Source organism: Hyla sarda, chromosome 7, assembly GCF_029499605.1.
Source record: "Hyla sarda isolate aHylSar1 chromosome 7, aHylSar1.hap1, whole genome shotgun sequence".
Taxonomy (NCBI): domain Eukaryota; kingdom Metazoa; phylum Chordata; class Amphibia; order Anura; family Hylidae; genus Hyla; species Hyla sarda.
In genome coordinates, this window is record NC_079195.1 from 15914739 (window position 1) to 15932994 (window position 18256).

Sequence of the window (18256 nt, forward strand, 5' to 3'; positions counted from 1 at the left end):
AGATGTCTGATCGTGGGGGTCCTGCCGCTGGGGACCCCCGCGTTCTCGGCTGCGGCACCACAGACATCCGGAGCACGAAGCGAACTTTGCTCCGTGCAGGATTAATGGCGATGCGAGGCAGAGGCTTGTGATGTCACGGTCACGCGCCCTCAATGCAAGTCTATGGGAGGGGGCATGACGGACCCGCCCATAGACTAGCATTGAGGGGGCGTGGCCGTGACGTCACAAGCGGGGCATGATCGTGACATCACGAGCCCCTGACGCTGCATTGGACGCTCTAAACGAACGCCGGGTGCAGCAGGGAGATCGTGGGGATCCCCAGCGGCAGGACCCCAGTGATCAGACCTTTGGATAGGGGATAAGATGTCTACGGGTGGAGTACCTCTATAAGCAGTGATCATGCAGCGCCCCCTGGTGACTTAAATGGGTTATCCAGGAAAAATCTTTTTTTTTTATATATCAACTGGCTCCAGAAAGTTAAACGGATTTGTAAATTACTTCTATTAAAAAAAAATCGTAATCCTTTCAGTACTTATGAGCTGCTGAAGTTGAGTTGTTATTTTCTGTCTGAGTGCTCTCTGATGCCACGTGTCTCGGGAACCGCCCAGTTTAGAAGCAAATCCCCATAGCAAACCTCTTTTACTCTGTGCAGTTCCCGAGACAAGCAGAGATGTCAGCAGAGAACACTGTTGCCAGACTGAAAACAACAACTCAACTTCAGCAGCTGATAATTATTGGAAGGATTAAGATTTTTTAATAGAAGTCATTTACAAATCTGTTTAACTTTCCGGAGCCAGTTGATATATAAAAAAAAAAAGAAAAGAAAATAGTTTTTTCCTGGAATACCCCTTTAACCCTGCAGTGTCTGTGTCTTGCAGTACATCGAGCAGCTCCTGTGCCAGCAGCAGTTCCTGGAGATCTTCTTAGAGGGGACGCGTTCCCGGAGCGGGAAGACGTCGTGCGGCAGGGCGGGTCTGCTGTCCGTCATCGTGGACACCCTGTGCAGCAGCTCCGTCCCCGACGTGCTCATCATCCCCGTGGGCATCTCCTACGATCGGATCATAGAAGGACATTATAACGGCGAGCAGCTGGTGAGGGGCCCCGGAATCGCGTATCGCGGTCACGGTTATAGATCCAGTCCGAGAAAATGACCCCAAACTTTTTATTGTGTTCTAAGGGGAAGCCGAAGAAAGACGAGAGCCTGTGGGGCATCGCCAAGGGGGTCCTGCGCATGCTGCGGAAGAACTATGGCTGTGTCCGCATTGACTTTGCGCAGCCCTTTTCCCTCAAAGTAAGTGAACCCCCCCCCCCCCCATGTTACATTGTTAAGACGTCTATTTAGTATTTCTCACGTCTCATTCCAAAATCCTCATACTAATTACGTGACTGTATACCAGGGTTCCCCAACCTGCGGCTCTCCTGTTATTGCAGAACTACAACTCCCATCATGCCATAACAGCCTGTCAGATTATCTTAACCAGTGTTTTCCAACCTGTGGCTCTCCCATCATTGAAGAACTACAATCCCCATCATGCCCTGATAGCTTGTCTGTTCATCTAAGCCAGTGTTCTCCAACCTATGGCTTTCCCTTCATTGCAGGACTACAACTCTCATCATGCCCTGATTGCCTGCCTGGTCATCAAGTCTAGTGTTCCCCAACTTGTCTCTCCTGTTATGGCAGCAATACAACTCCCATCATGCCCTGACAGCCTGTCTGGTATTCTAAACCAGTGTTCTCCAACCTACAGCTCTCCCCTTTTTGCAAAACTACAACTCCCATTGTGCTCTGATAGGCTGTATGGTGATCTAGACCAGTGTTATCCAACCTGTGGCTCTCCCCTCATTGCAGAACTACAATTCCCATCATGCCCTGATAGCCTGTCTGTCCATTTAACCCAATGTTCTCCAACCTGTGTCTTTCCCTTCATTTCAGGACTACAACTCCCATCATGCCCTGATTGCCTTCCTGGTCAAGTCTAGTGTTCCCCAACATGTCTCTCCTGTTATAGCTGCAATACAACTCCCATCATGCCCTGATAGCCTGTCTGGTATTCTAAACCAGTGTTCTCCAACCTACAGCTCTCCCCTTTTATTTGCAAAACTACAACTCCCATTGTGCTCTGATTGTTTGTCTGTTATTCTAAACCAGTGTTCACCAACCTTTGGCTCTCCCATATTTGTAGAACTACAACTCCTATGATGTCCTGATAGATTGTCTGGTCATCTAGATCTGTGGCTCCTCAACTGTTGCAAAATTACAACTCCCATCATGCCCTGACAGCCAAAGGTTATCTGGAGCAGTGTCCCTCAGCCTGTGGCCCCTAGCTACTGCCAAACTAAAACTCCTATCAAGCTCTGACAGCACGATGGGAGTTGTATTTTTGCATTAGCTGCACACACAGATAGGGGATCACTGCTGGATACGTTTGCTTATCAGGAATCAGAAAAAGCTGGGTGCCTGCTCTTTGGAACTGTACTAGCTGCTCCGACATAAGCTTTCCAAGATGTAACTAAGAAACAGTTTTTGACTTTTTGTTCACAACTTTTCTGCTTCTTCCTAACCCTGAGTGTTTTCCAGGAGTATCTGGAGAGTCAGAGGCAGAAGCCGAGCCCCGCGCCCCTGTGTCTGGAGCAGGCGCTGCTGCCAGCCATCCTCTCCTCCAGGTGGGGCCCCTCAATGAAGAAAACTTCAGAGATGCCTTTTTTTTATTTTCATCTTTCAAGATCTCTGTTTGCTGTCAGTGAATTGAAATATATTGTTTATACTCAGAAGCTGAAAACCTGTCCTGATGTAATACTTCTCATAGCTGAGAGTTTGGTACAATTGTATCCAGTCTACACAATGCTCTGTGAGCTAAACAGCCCGGAATCCAGACTGATACATTGTACATAGCTAGTCCTGCTCTCAGCTGAGAAGTATATACAATTGTATCCAATCTACACAATGCCCTGTGAGCTAAACATCCTGGACTCCAGACTGATACATTGTACATAGCTAGTCCTGCTCTCAGCTGAGAAGTGATACAATTGTATCCAGTCTAGACAATGCTCTGTGAGCTAAACATCCTGGACCCCAGACTTATACATTGTACATAGCTCGTCCTGCTCTCAGCTGAGAAGTGATAACATTGTATCCAATCTAGACAATGCTCTGTGAGCTAAACATCCTGGACCCCAGACTGATACATTGTACATAGCTCGTCCTGCTCTCAGCTGAGAAGTGATACAATTGTATCCAGTCTAGACAATGCTCTGTGAGCTAAACATCCTGGACTCCAGACTGATACATTGTACATAGCTAGTCCTGCTCACAGCTGAGAAGTGATACAATTGTATCCAGTCTATAGACAATGCTCTGTGAGCTAAACATCCTGGACCCCAGACTGATACATTGTACATAGCTAGTCCTGCTCTCAGCTGAGAAGTGATAACATTGTATCCAGTCTAGACAATGCTCTGTGAGCTAAACATCCTGGACTCCAGACTGATACATTGTACATAGCTAGTCCTGCTCTCAGCTCAGAAGTGATACAATTGTATCCAGTCTAGACAATGCTCTGTGAGCTAAACATCCTGGACTCCAGACTGATACATTGTACATAGCTAGTCCTGCTCTCAGCTCAGAAGTGATACAATTGTATCCAGTCTAGACAATGCTCTGTGAGCTAAACATCCTGGACTCCAGACTGATACATTGTATATAGCTAATCCTGCTCTCAGCTGAGAAGTGATACAATTGTATCCAGTCTAGACAATGCTCTGGGAGCTAAACAGTTTTCAGACATATCCGAGCCTCGGAGGCACAAATCATGTGAACTGAGACTCTTTAGCAAGATCAGGACAGGTTTTTAGCTTCTGCAAGTAAGACAGAAAGTGTTTCTAGTCACTGACAGTAGGCAGAGATCTTGTAGATGATGCTGCATTGATAAAGCCTGGTCCTTATCTCATCATCTGGGAAATATTTAGTCACTTTGTGATCTTTTGACTTATAGACCGACTGACGCGTTGGCCGAGAGCATGGTGAGCGCCACCCCAGAGCTGTGGGCGGACGGCCCCATCCGGAGACAGGTCATCACCAACCTGGCCAACCACGTCCTGTTCAGTAAGTGGGATGTAATGTTCAGCTGTATACAGAGGTCCGGCTTCTCTTACTCTCTGTTATCAGTCTATTGCTCTCTCTTATCAGGCTGGGGAGATTCTGGCTGTAGTGATCTTTAAAGGAGTACTCCACTGGATTATTTTTTTATTTTTTTTTAAATCAGTTGATGCCACAAAGTTAAACAGATTTGTAAATTACTTCTATTAAAAAATCTTAATCCTTCCAGTACTTTTTAGGGGCTGTATATTACAGAGGAAATGTTTATCTTTTTGGATTTCTCTAATGTCATGACCACAGTGCTCTCTGCTGACCTCTGCAGGAACTGTCCAGAACAGCATATGTTTGCTATGGGAATTTTCTCCTGCTCTGGACAGTTCCTTAAATAGACAGCAGAGAGCACTGTGGTCATGACATAAGAAAAATCCAAAAAGATAAACATTTCCTCTGTAGTATACAGCCCCTAAAATGTACTGGAAGGATTAAGATTTTTTAATAGAAGTGATTTACAAATCTGTTTAACTTTCTGGCACCAGTTTATTTATTAAAAAATAAAATGTTTTCCACGGTAGTACCCCTTTAAGGGAACCTGTCTTTACTTTCCTGCTGCCTGAACCATGAGTCATTGTTGGTCCTGATGGCTTCTCCCTGCTGCACCAGCCTTAAAGGGATATTCCATTATAAGAAAATGTGTTTTCATATAAAAACATCCCTCCAAGATATATAACTTACTAATATAGTGTTCTCATTGTACTGGCTTCAGCATGATTTTGTGTAGTCCTCTCATTGTCAGTGTGATATTGTCTCAGCAGCTCCCAGGCTCCTTCCTCTCTCCTGACAGGAAGTTGTGTAGTCATATCATTGTCAGTTTGGTCTTGTCTCCAGCTCCCAGGATCCTCCCTTTTTCCTGACAGTTGTGTAGTCCTCTCGTTGTCAGTTTGGTTTTGTCTCCAGCTCCCCCCCCCCTCCTCTCTCTTGACAGGAAGTTGTGTAGTCATCTCATTGTCTGTGTGATGTTGTCTGAGCAGCTCCTCCCTCTCTCCTGACAAGAAGTTGTGTAGTACTTGCATGGTCAGTGTGGTGTTGTCTCCAGCTCCACATCTTCTCTTCCTCTCCTGACAAGAAGTTGCGTAGTCCTCTAATTGTCAATGTGGTGTTGTCTCAGCAGCTCCCAGCTTTTCCCCCTCTCCTGACAAGAAGTTGTGTAGTCCTCTCATTGTCTGTGTGATGTTGTCTGAGCAGCTCCTCCCTCTCTCCTGCCAAGAAGTTGTGTAGTCCTCATTGTCAATGTGGTAATGTCTCAGCAGCTCCTAGCTTTTCTCCCTCTCCTCACATGAAGTTGTGTAGTCCTCTCATGGTCAGTGTGGTGTTGTCTTCAGCTCCTTAGCTCTCTCCCGATACATCAGCATCGTCGTCTGCTGCCTCAGGAGGCGTGGCAAAATCTTCACTCTGAGCTCTAGCTCCACCCCCTGATGTCACCAGCTCCTACACCTACATCACCATCTCCCTGGCATACACATCTATATATTTACAGGGACATTTAGGGAGAATAAGGTGTGGTTGCAGCATGCTACCTTGTGCTGAGCAATGCCACAGGCAGAGGAGCAGGCAGGGAATGAATACAGCAGGTGCTGCAAATTTCCTTTGTAGAAAGATGTTCTGCAGAAGCTTTGGGCAGGGGTGCTGTGGGAGGACTGTGATGAAAAGCTGAGGGGAAGAAGTTCTTTGGATTTTGGTTATCACATTAGTGACAGGAAGTGCAGCCCCCCCCCCCCTCCCCCCCCCGCAGTCAGTATGGGAAGTATTGACTCCTTGGTGGGGTTTAGCTGAGGACTCTGTAGATCTTCATGATTTAGGAGAAGACTTTTTACCTGCTGATGTTACAGTTTTGATCATTCTTCCTCCAGCCGCAGACCAGTGCTGTGCCGTCATGTCTACCCACATTGTCGCCTGTCTGCTCTTGTACCGCTATCGGGAGGTGAGTCCTGCTCGCTATGGTTCCCATAGTTCTCCAGCTTTGGACGACGTCTGACCACCAGTTGACATGTATCCTCAGGGGGTGAGCCTCTCCGTGCTGGTGGAGGACTTCTTCTCCATGAAGGAGGAGGTCCTGGCCCGGGACTTTGACCTGGGATTTTCTGGCAGCTGCGAGGACGTGGTCATGCACGCCATCCACCTCCTGGGGAACTCCGTGATCATCACCCACCCCGGACCCAGCAACGAGTTCTTCATCGCCCCCAACACCAACATCCCCGCCGTGTTTGAGCTCAACTTCTACAGTAACGGGGTCCTTCACGTCTACATCACCGAGGCCATTGTGGGTAAGGACAAGGGGATAAGATGTCTGATCGCGAGGGTCCGGCCACTGGAACCCCCCCCCCCCCCCCCCCCTCCGATCTCCATGCTGGCACCCCGGCGTTCTGAACATTGTTAGAGGGGTACTCCCGTGGAAAACTTTTTTAATTTTTTTTTTTTTAATCACCTGGTGCCAGAAAGTTAAACAGATTTGTAAATTACTTCTATTAAAAAATCTTAATCCTTCCAGTACTTTTTAGGGGCTGTATACTACAGAGAAAATGTTTATCTTTTTGGATTTCTCTTATGTCACGACCACAGTGCTCTCTGCTGACCTCTGCTGTCTATTTAAGGAACTGTCCAGAGCAGGAGAAAATTCTCATAGCAAACATATGCTCCTCTGGACAGTTCCTAAAATGGACAGCGAGGTCAGCAGAGAGCACTGTGCTCGTGACATAAGAGAAATCCAAAAAGAAAACATTTCCTCTGTAGTATACAGCCCTTAAAAAGTACTGGAAGGATTAAGATTTTTTTAATAGAAGTAATTTACAAATCTGTTTAACTTTCTGGCACCAGTTGATTTAAAAAAAAAAAAAAAAAAAAAAAGTTTTCCACGGGAGTTCCCCTTTAAAGGGGTATTCCGTGAAAAAACATATATATATATATATATATATATATATATATATATATATTTTTTTTTTTTTTTTTTTTCAAATCAACTGGCTCCAGAAAGTTAAACAGATTTGTAAACGACTTCTGTTAAAAAAAAAAAAAAAAAAAAAAAAAAATATATATATATATATATATATATATATATATATATTAATCCTTCCAGTACTTATCAGCTGCTGGAGTTTAGTTGTTCTTTTCCGTCTGACCACTGTGCTCTCTGCTGACACCTATCTGTCTGTCTCAGGAACTGTCCAGTGTAGCAGCAAATCCCCATAGCAAACCTATCCTGCTCTGGACAGTTCCTGAGACCGACAGACAGGTGTCAGCAGAGAGCACTGTGGTCAGACGGAAAAGACCAACTCAACTTCAGCAGCTGATAAGTACTGGTAGGATTAAGATTTTTTTTTAATAGAAGTAATTCACAAATCTGTTTAACTTTCTGGAGCCAGTTGATATGAAAAAAAAATGTTTTTTTGTGGAATACCACTTTTAAAGGTAAAAATTCATGGAATTACCCCTTTAGGAGACCTGGGGTTGAGTGGCTGTGGTCATGACATCACACTACGCCCCCTCCATTCATGTCTATGGGAGGGGGCGTGGTCACGCCCCCTCCAATAGACATGAGTGGAGGGGGCGTGGCATCACGATCACTCCTGCTGAACCCAGTGTTCTAAACATAATGCCTAGGGGCGGCTTACCCCTTTAACGTCTGTTTTCTATGATGTTTTGTACCTTTCAGCCAGCGCTCTGCATGCAGAGCTGAAAAGGAGGACGACTGACCTGACTTTAGGAGCCTCCGAGGGAACCATCAGCCAAGAGAGACTGCTCCGCACCGCCGCCGCCTTGTGTTACCTGCTCTCCAATGAAGGAATGATTGCTCTGGTACGGTGAGAGGTCACAGACTTCATATCCCATCACAAGCTCTAGGAATGGTGATCGCGGTGGGGTCCTGGGCACTGCAATGGGGTCTCTCATGGTCTCCTGGACCCCAGGACCTCACCGCATGATCGGGGGGGGGGGGGGTCATCACAATTAGATTAGTCAGCCTTTGATTTGAATAATGCAGAATTTACAGTAAATATCATTTTTAGGTGACTAGAACCGCTATATACTAATGTTAGGGGTTACTCCGCCTTCCAAGCAGGGGCTCTGGCGGGGTCTTAAAAAGTCTAGAGCACGGCTCATATAGTAGTCAAATAAAACTGAACTTGGTGCCAATGTAACAGATCTCTATACAGTGAAGAGATAAAGCCACAATATGGTGCCCGTATAGCATCTCCATAAAGTGGTCAAATAATATCACCACACAGTACCCAAGTAACATTGCTGTAAAATGATCCGATACGTGGTGACCATGTAACCGTCCTATATGATTGTTACATAATGGCTGACACTAATAACTGACACAGAGATGATGGGACGCTAATGACTGTGACACAGAGAGATGAGGGTATAATATCCTTGTTCTTATAGAAGTTTGATATGGCGGTATAATATTCTTGTTCCTCTAGAAGTTTGATATGGCGGTATAATATCCTTGTTCTTTGAAGTTCAGTATGGCAGTATAATATCCTTGTTCAGTATGGCGGTATAATATCCTTGTTCTTATAGAGGCTCAGTATGGCGGTATAATATCCTTCTCCTTCTAGATGTTTATGGCGATATAATATCCTTGTTCTTTGAGGTTCAGTATGACTGTATAATATCCTTGTTCTTTGAGGTTCGGTATGACAGTATAATATCCTTGTTATAGAGGTTCAGTATGGCGGTATAATATCCTTGTTAAAAAGCTTCAGTGTGGCGGTATAATATCCTTGTCCTTTGAGGTTCGGAATGACAGTATAATATCCTTGTTATAGAGGTTCAGTATGGCGGTATAATATCCTTGTTAAAAAGCTTCAGTGTGGCGGTATAATATCCTTGTCCTTTGAGGTTCGGTATGACAGTATAATATCCTTGTTATAGAGGTTCAGTATGGCGGTATAATATCCTTGTTAAAAAGCTTCAGTGTGGCGGTATAATATCCTTGTCCTTTGAGGTTCGGAATGACAGTATAATATCCTTGTTATAGAGGTTCAGTATGACAGTATAATATCCTTGTTAAAGAGGTTCAGTATGGTGGTATAATATCCTTGTTCTTCTAGATGTTTGTTATGGCGGTATAATATCCTTGTTCTTATTGAAGTTCACTATGGCAGTATACTATCCTTGTTCTTCTTGATATTTGTTATGGCTCTTATAGAGGATCGATCTGGCTGTATAATATCCTTGTTCTTACAGAGGATAGATATGGCGGTATAATATTCTTGTTCTTTGAGGTTCAGTATGACAGTATAATGTCCTTGTTCTTTTTAGATGTTTGTTATGGCGGTATAATATCCTTGTTCTTACAGAGGATCGATATGGTGGTATAATATCCTTGTTCTTATAGAAGTTCTCTATGGCGGTATAATATCCTTGTTCTTATAGAGGTTCGGTATGGCAGTAAAATATCCTTATTCTTATAGAAGTTCACTATGACAGTATAATATCCTTGTTCTTCTAGAAGTTTGATATGGCGGTATAATATCCTTGTTCTTATAGAAGTTCTCTATGGCGGTATAATATCCTTGTTCCTCTAGAAGCTTGATATGGCGGTATAATATCCTGGCTCCTATAAATGTTTCTTCCTTTCAGCCTTGTCAGATGTTCTACCAGGTGTGCCACGAGGCGGTGCAGCGGCTGATCACGTACGGGGTCCTCTTGGTGGCCGAGGTTTGTATCCCCTCTAGTGCCTTCGTTTATTTATTGCGCCAAACTTGGATCCACGTCCTCTGCTCCAGTCACAACCAGAGCTGCACTTACTGTTCTGCTGGATTCCTGTTGGCTCTACGGTTGCAGGATTTCATTGGTCTCTGTCTCACTCTTTGGGTTATCATCTGTATAGAGCAGTGGTCTTCAAACTGTGGACCTCCCGATGTTGCAAAACTACAACTCCCAGCGTGCCCGGACAGCCAACGGCTGTCCGGGCATGCTGGGAGTTGTAGTTTTGCAACATCGGGGGGTCCACAGTTTGCAGATCACTGCTATAGAGTATTCTTTGTTGTAGTGCATTGTGGGAGATTTATCAAAACCTATCCAGGGGAAATGTTACCGAGTTGCCCATAGCAACCAATCAGATGGCTACTTTCATTTTCCAGAGGCCTTTTTCTAAAATGAAAGCAGCGATCTGATTGGTTGCTATGGGCAACTCAGCAACATTTCCACTGCACAGGTTTTGATAAATCTCCCACAATGCACTACAACAAAGAATACGTCTGGACAATGGTGGCTAGACATGAGCGAACTTACAGTAAATTCGATTCGTCACGAACTTCTCGGCTCGGCAGTTGATGACTTTTCCTGCGTAAATTAGTTCAGCCTTCAGGTGCTCCAGTGGGCTGGATACAGTCCTAGGAAAGAGTCTCCTAGGACTGTATCCACCTTTTCCAGCCCACGGGAGCACCTGAAAGATGAACTAATTTATGCAGGAAAAGTCATCAACTGCCGAGCCGAGAAGTTCGTGACGAATAGAATTTACTGTAAGTTCGCTCATCTACTGGTGGCATTTGGATTCCGTATGGTAGGAGTTTGAACGCAGCTTTGGATGTGACCGGAGTATAAGGCGCCACCGGACCCATGATAAGTAGTAGTGATATATCCGGGAATTAATTGAACTTCTACTTCTTTAAATCTTAAGGAAGATCAGGAGGATGGGAGTCCGAACCTTGCAGAGTCCACTTGGGACAACAAGATGGCGGACCATGTGCGCTGGAGGAGCGAGGAGGAGGATGAAGACAGCGATTTTGGAGAGGAGCAAAGAGACCGATATCTGAAGGTACAAGAATAATTTGACCTGCATAATGGAGACTTCACCTTTATTAGGCTGCGTTCACACCACGTTTTTGCAATACAGTTCCCGTATACTTTTTAAATTTGAAAAACATATTGGAACCGTATTGAAAACCGTACGCATTGCCTCTCCATTGAAAACCGTAGGCCAAAAGATGCATCCGGTGGCGTTTTGCGTCTTGTACGATTTTGCCAGTTTTTTTTCCCCCCGTACCCAAAACCGTAGCCTATTACGTTTTTTGGTCCGGGTGAAAAACCGTATACGTTTTTATTTATTTATTTTTTAACCTGGGAGTCAATGGGAACCGTACAGAACTGTATGTGCGGTCGGTTCCATCCGGTTTTCACCATATGGTTTTTGACTTTGCGCATTTTTTTTCTTGGAATCTCAATCAAACAAGTGAAACTTTATTCATAATGGAATGAAAAGTTAAAAACATATGTTTTATTCCTTAAAAAAAAACTGATGCAACCCGACATCATTTTTGAAACTGTATACGGATTAAAATTTGTAGACACGTTTTGATACAGTTTAGTCAGGTTTTGAGGAATCCGTTTTTCATCAAAAACCTGATACGGGAACTGTATTGCAAAAACGTGGTGTGAATGCAGCCTTATAACACTCAGAACCCCTAATGGACCATTGGCACATCTAGGGGCCCCCTCCCTGCTCCCCAGTAGTCATGACAGGCATTTACATGGTTTCCCCCAAGTAGTCACATCATCTAGTCACCTTGTCCCTGCCACTAGTCACAGCAGACATGCACATATTGTAATCACCTCCCCCACTAGTCACAGCAGACATGCACATATTGTAATCACCTCCCCCACTAGTCACAACAGACATGCATATATTGTAATCCCCTCCCCCACTAGTCACAGCAGACATGCATATATTGTAATCACCTCCCCCACTAGTCACAGCAGACATGCACATATTGTAATCACCTCCCCCACTAGTCACAGCAGACATGCACATATTGTAATCACCTCCCCCACTAGTCACAGCAGACATGCACATATTGTAATCACCTCCCCCACTAGTCACAGCAGACATGCATATATTGTAATCACCTCCCCCACTAGTCACAGCAGACATGCACATATTGTAATCACCTCCCCCACTAGTCACAGCAGACATGCACATATTGTAATCACCTCCCCCACTAGTCACAGCAGACATGCACATATTGTAATCACCTCCCCCACTAGTCACAGCAGACATGCACATATTGTAATCACCTCCCCCACTAGTCACAGCAGACATGCACATATTGTAATCACCTCCCCCACTAGTCACAGCAGACATGCACATATTGTAATCACCTCCCCCACTAGTCACAGCAGACATGCACATATTGTAATCACCTCCCCCACTAGTCACAGCAGACATGCACATATTGTAATCACCTCCCCCACTAGTCACAGCAGACATGCACATATTGTAATCACCTCCCCCACTAGTCACAGCAGACATGCACATATTGTAATCACCTCCCCCACTAGTCACAGCAGACATGCACATATTGTAATCACCTCCCCCACTAGTCACAGCAGACATGCACATATTGTAATCACCTCCCCCACTAGTCACAGCAGACATGCACATATTGTAATCACCTCCCCCACTAGTCACAGCAGACATGCACATATTGTAATCACCTCCCCCACTAGTCACAGCAGACATGCACATATTGTAATCACCTCCCCCACTAGTCACAGCAGACATGCACATATTGTAATCACCTCCCCCACTAGTCACAGCAGACATGCACATATTGTAATCACCTCCCCCACTAGTCACAGCAGACATGCACATATTGTAATCACCTCCCCCACTAGTCACAGCAGACATGCACATATTGTAATCACCTCCCCCACTAGTCACAGCAGACATGCACATATTGTAATCACCTCCCCCACTAGTCACAGCAGACATGCACATATTGTAATCACCTCCCCCACTAGTCACAGCAGACATGCACATATTGTAATCACCTCCCCCACTAGTCACAGCAGACATGCACATATTGTAATCACCTCCCCCACTAGTCACAGCAGACATGCACATATTGTAATCACCTCCCCCACTAGTCACAGCAGACATGCACATATTGTAATCACCTCCCCCACTAGTCACAGCAGACATGCACATATTGTAATCACCTCCCCCACTAGTCACAGCAGACATGCACATATTGTAATCACCTCCCCCACTAGTCACAGCAGACATGCACATATTGTAATCACCTCCCCCACTAGTCACAGCAGACATGCATATATTGTAATCACCTTCCCCACTAGTCACAGCAGACATGCATATATTGTAATCACCTTCCCCACTAGTCACAGCAGACATGCATATATTGTAATCACCTTCCCCACTAGTCACAGCGGACATGCATATATTGTAATCACCTTCCCCACTAGTCACAGCAGACATGCATATATTGTAATCACCTTCCCCACTAGTCACAGCAGACATGCATATATTGTAATCACCTTCCCCACTAGTCACAGCGGACATGCATATATTGTAATCACCTTCCCCACTAGTCACAGCAGACATGCACATATTGTAATCACCTCCCCCACTAGTCACAGCAGACATGCACATATTGTAATCACCTCCCCCACTAGTCACAGCAGGCTCCTGCTAGTCACATCCGGGCTCTGCATTAGGTTACCTCCTCCTTCTGCATCAGGCTATCACATCTATTCACCGCCTCCCCCTACTGGTCACAGCAGGCTTCTGCATCCAGGTACCACATCTCCAAAGTCACATTAGGCACCTACATCCATTCACCACCTCCCCCTACTAGTCGCAGCCGGCTTCTGCAACTAGTCCTCACATCCATCTACTAGTCACAGCAGGTTCCCACATCAGTCTATCCACTACTAGCCACAGCAGGCCTCTGCATCCAGTCACCATCTCCCCTTTCTACTCATGCATGGCTAACTCTCCACCTCCCCCTACTAGTTATAGCAGTGTTCTGCAGCTAGTCACCACCTCTTCACTAGTCATACTAGGTACCCGCATCTATTCACCACCTTCCCACTACTAGTCACAGCAGGCCTCTGCATCTAGTCCCCACATCTCCAGTAATCACACTAGACACCCACATCTATTCACATCCTACCCTCTACTAGTCACAAAAGGCTTCTGCAACTAGTCCGCACTACTCTCTACTAGACCAAGCATCTGTTCACCACCTATCCACTACTAGTCACAGCAGGCTTTGGCATCTAGTCACCCACATCTATTCACCTCCTTCCCCTACTGGTCACAGCAGGCTTCTGAAACTAGTTCTCACTTCCCTCTACTAGTCACAGCAGGTTCTTATCACCGCCTATCTATTACTAGTCACAGCAGGTTCTTATCACCGCCTATCTACTACTAGTCACAGCAGGTTCTTATCACCGCCTATCCACTACTAAGCACAGCAGGTTATCATCGCCTATCTACTACTAGTCACAGCAGGTTCTTATCACAGCCTATCTACTACTAGTCACAGCAGGTTCTTACATCTGTTCACCACCTATCCACTACTAGTCACAGCAGGCTTTGGCATCTAGTCACCCACACCTATTCACCTCCTTCCCCTACTGGTCACAGCAGGCTTCTGAAACTAGTTCTCACTTCCCTCTACTAGTCACAGCAGGTTCTGACATCTGTTCACCACCTATCCACTACTAGTCACAGCAGGGTCTTACATCTGTTCACCGCCTATCTACTACTAGTCATAGCAGGTTCTTATCACCGCCTATCTATTACTAGTCACAGCAGGTTCTTATCACCGCCTATCTACTAGTCACAGCAGGTTCTTATCACCGCCTATCTACTACTAGTCATAGCAGGTTCTTATCACCGCCTATCTACTACTAGTCACAGCAGGGTCTTATCACCGCCTATCTATTACTAGTCACAGCAGGGTCTTACATCTGTTCACCGCCTATCCACTACTAGTCACAGCAGGTTCTTATCACCGCCTATCTACTACTAGTCACAGCAGGGTCTTACATCTGTTCACCGCCTATCTACTACTAGTCACAGCAGGTTCTTATCACCGCCTATCTACTACTAGTCACAGCAGGTTCTTATCACCGCCTATCTATTACTAGTCACAGCAGGTTCTTATCACCGCCTATCTATTACTAGTCACAGCAGGTTCTTATCACCGCCTATCTATTACTAGTCACAGCAGGTTCTTATCACCGCCTATCTACTACTAGTCACAGCAGGTTCTTATCACCGCCTATCTACTACTAGTCACAGCAGGTTCTTATCACAGCCTATCTATTACTAGTCACAGCAGGGTCTTACATCTGTTCACCGCCTATCTACTACTAGTCACAGCAGGTTCTTACATCTGTTCACCGCCTATCTACTACTAGTCACAGCAGGTTCTTATCACCGCCTATCTACTACTAGTCACAGCAGGTTCTTATCACCGCCTATCTACTACTAGTCACAGCAGGGTCTTACATCTGTTCACCGCCTATCCACTACTAGTCACAGCAGGTTGTTATCACCGCCTATCTACTACTAGTCACAGCAGGTTCTTATCACCGCCTATCTACTACTAGTCACAGCAGGTTCTTATCACAGCCTATCTACTACTAGTCACAGCAGGTTCTTACATCTGTTCACCGCCTATCTACTTCTAGTCACAGCAGGTTCTTATCACAGCCTATCTAATACTAGTCACAGCAGGTTCTTACATCTGTTCACCGCCTATCTACTTCTAGTCACAGCAGGTTCTTACATCTGTTCACCGCCTATCTACTTCTAGTCACAGCAGGTTCTTATCACCGCCTATCTACTACTAGTCACAGCATGTTCTTATCACCGCCTATCTACTACTAGTCACAGCAGGTTCTTATCACCGCCTATCTACTACTAGTCACAGCAGGTTCTTATCACTGCCTATCTACTACTAGTCACAGCAGGTTCTTATCACCGCCTATCTACTACTAGTCACAGCAGGTTCTTATCACCGCCTATCCACTACTAGTCACCACTTGTGACACTACTCACCACCTCCAACTAGTCACAGCAGGCTTCTGCATTCAGTCACCACCTCCTCCTACTAGTCGCAGCAAGCTTCGGCATCTTGTCACCCACATCTATTAACCACCTCCCCTATTTTTCACAGAGGGCTCCTGGACCTAGTTCTTATCTCTACTAGTCACAGCAGGTTCTTACATCTGTTCACCACCAATCCATTACTAGTCACAGCAGGTTCTTACATCTGTGCACCACCAATCCATTACTAGTCACAGCAGGTTCTTACATCTGTGCACCACCAATCCATTACTAGTCACAGCAGGTTCTTACATCTGTTCACCACCAATCCATTACTAGTCACAGCAGGTTCTTACATCTGTTCACCACCAATCCATTACTAGTCACAGCAGGTTCTTACATCTGTGCACCACCAATCCATTACTAGTCACAGCAGGTTCTTACATCTGTTCACCACCAATCCATTACTAGTCACAGCAGGTTCATACATCTGTTCACCACCAATCCATTACTAGTCACAGCAGGTTCTTACATCTGTTCACCACCAATCCATTACTAGTCACAGCAGGTTCATACATCTGTTCACCACCAATCCATTACTAGTCACAGCAGGTTCTTACATCTGTGCACCACCAATCCATTACTAGTCACAGCAGGTTCTTACATCTGTTCACCACCAATCCATTACTAGTCACAGCAGGTTCATACATCTAGTCACCACCAATCCATTACTAGTCACAGCAGGTTCTTACATCTGTTCACCACCAATCCATTACTAGTCACAGCAGGTTCTTACATCTGTTCACCACCAATCCATTACTAGTCACAGCAGGTTCTTACATCTGTTCACCACCAATCCATTACTAGTCACAGCAGGTTCTTACATCTGTTCATCACCAATCCATTACTAGTCACAGCAGGTTCTTACATCTGTTCACCACCAATCCATTACTAGTCACAGCAGGTTCTTACATCTGTGCACCACCAATCCATTACTAGTCACAGCAGGTTCTTACATCTGTTCACCACCAATCCATTACTAGTCACAGCAGGTTCTTACATCTGTTCACCACCAATCCATTACTAGTCACAGCAGGTTCATACATCTGTGCACCACCAATCCATTACTAGTCACAGCAGGTTCTTTCATCTGTTCACCACCAATCCATTACTAGTCACAGCAGGTTCTTACATCTGTTCACCACCAATCCATTACTAGTCACAGCAGGTTCTTACATGTGTGCACCACCAATCCATTACTAGTCACAGCAGGTTCTTACATCTGTGCACCACCAATCCATTACTAGTCACAGCAGGTTCTTACATCTGTGCACCACCAATCCATTACTAGTCACAGCAGGTTCTTACATCTGTTCACCACCAATCCATTACTAGTCACAGCAGGTTCTTACATCTAGTCACCACCAATCCATTACTAGTCACAGCCGGTTCTTACATCTGTGCACCACCAATCCATTACTAGTCACAGCAGGTTCTTACATCTGTTCACCACCAATCCATTACTAGTCACAGCAGGTTCTTACATCTGTGCACCACCAATCCATTACTAGTCACAGCAGGTTCTTACATCTGTTCACCACCAATCCATTACTAGTCACAGCAGGTTCTTACATCTGTGCACCACCAATCCATTACTAGTCACAGCAGGTTCTTACATCTGTGCACCACCAATCCATTACTAGTCACAGCAGGTTCTTACATCTGTGCACCACCAATCCATTACTAGTCACAGCAGGTTCTTACATCTAGTCACCACCAATCCATTACTAGTCACAGCAGGTTCTTACATCTGTTCACCACCAATCCATTACTAGTCACAGCAGGTTCTTACATCTAGTCACCACCAATCCATTACTAGTCACAGCAGGTTCTTACATCTGTTCACCACCAATCCATTACTAGTCACAGCAGGTTCTTACATCTGTTCACCACCAATCCATTACTAGTCACAGCAGGTTCTTACATCTGTTCACCACCAATCCATTACTAGTCACAGCAGGTTCTTACATCTGTTCACCACCAATCCATTACTAGTCACAGCAGGTTCTTGCATCTGTTCACCACCAATCCATTACTAGTCACAGCAGGTTCTTACATCTGTTCACCACCAATCCATTACTAGTCACAGCAGGTTCTTACATCTGTTCACCACCAATCCATTACTAGTCACAGCAGGTTCTTACATCTGTTCACCACCAATCCATTACTAGTCACAGCAGGTTCTTGCATCTGTTCACCACCAATCCATTACTAGTCACAGCAGGTTCTTACATCTG

The 18256-nt window shown here is 45.2% G+C and overlaps 1 protein-coding gene across 2 annotated transcripts in view; it reads left to right on the forward strand.

Moving 5' to 3' along the window:
- GPAM (glycerol-3-phosphate acyltransferase, mitochondrial) overlaps window positions 1-18256 on the forward strand; it is a 77858-nt gene that overhangs the window by 46038 nt on the left and 13564 nt on the right. For both annotated transcript variants that reach the window (XR_008846159.1, XM_056529646.1), the window contains exons 9-17: window positions 879-1091; window positions 1178-1291; window positions 2579-2664; window positions 3993-4102; window positions 6004-6074; window positions 6153-6417; window positions 7803-7945; window positions 9740-9817; window positions 10782-10919. Coding sequence is in view for 1 of the 2 variants with exons in the window: in XM_056529646.1 (XP_056385621.1) it covers window positions 879-1091; window positions 1178-1291; window positions 2579-2664; window positions 3993-4102; window positions 6004-6074; window positions 6153-6417; window positions 7803-7945; window positions 9740-9817; window positions 10782-10919 (1218 nt within the window). In the remaining variant the exon portion in view is untranslated. The remainder of the gene's footprint in view (window positions 1-878; window positions 1092-1177; window positions 1292-2578; window positions 2665-3992; window positions 4103-6003; window positions 6075-6152; window positions 6418-7802; window positions 7946-9739; window positions 9818-10781; window positions 10920-18256) is intronic.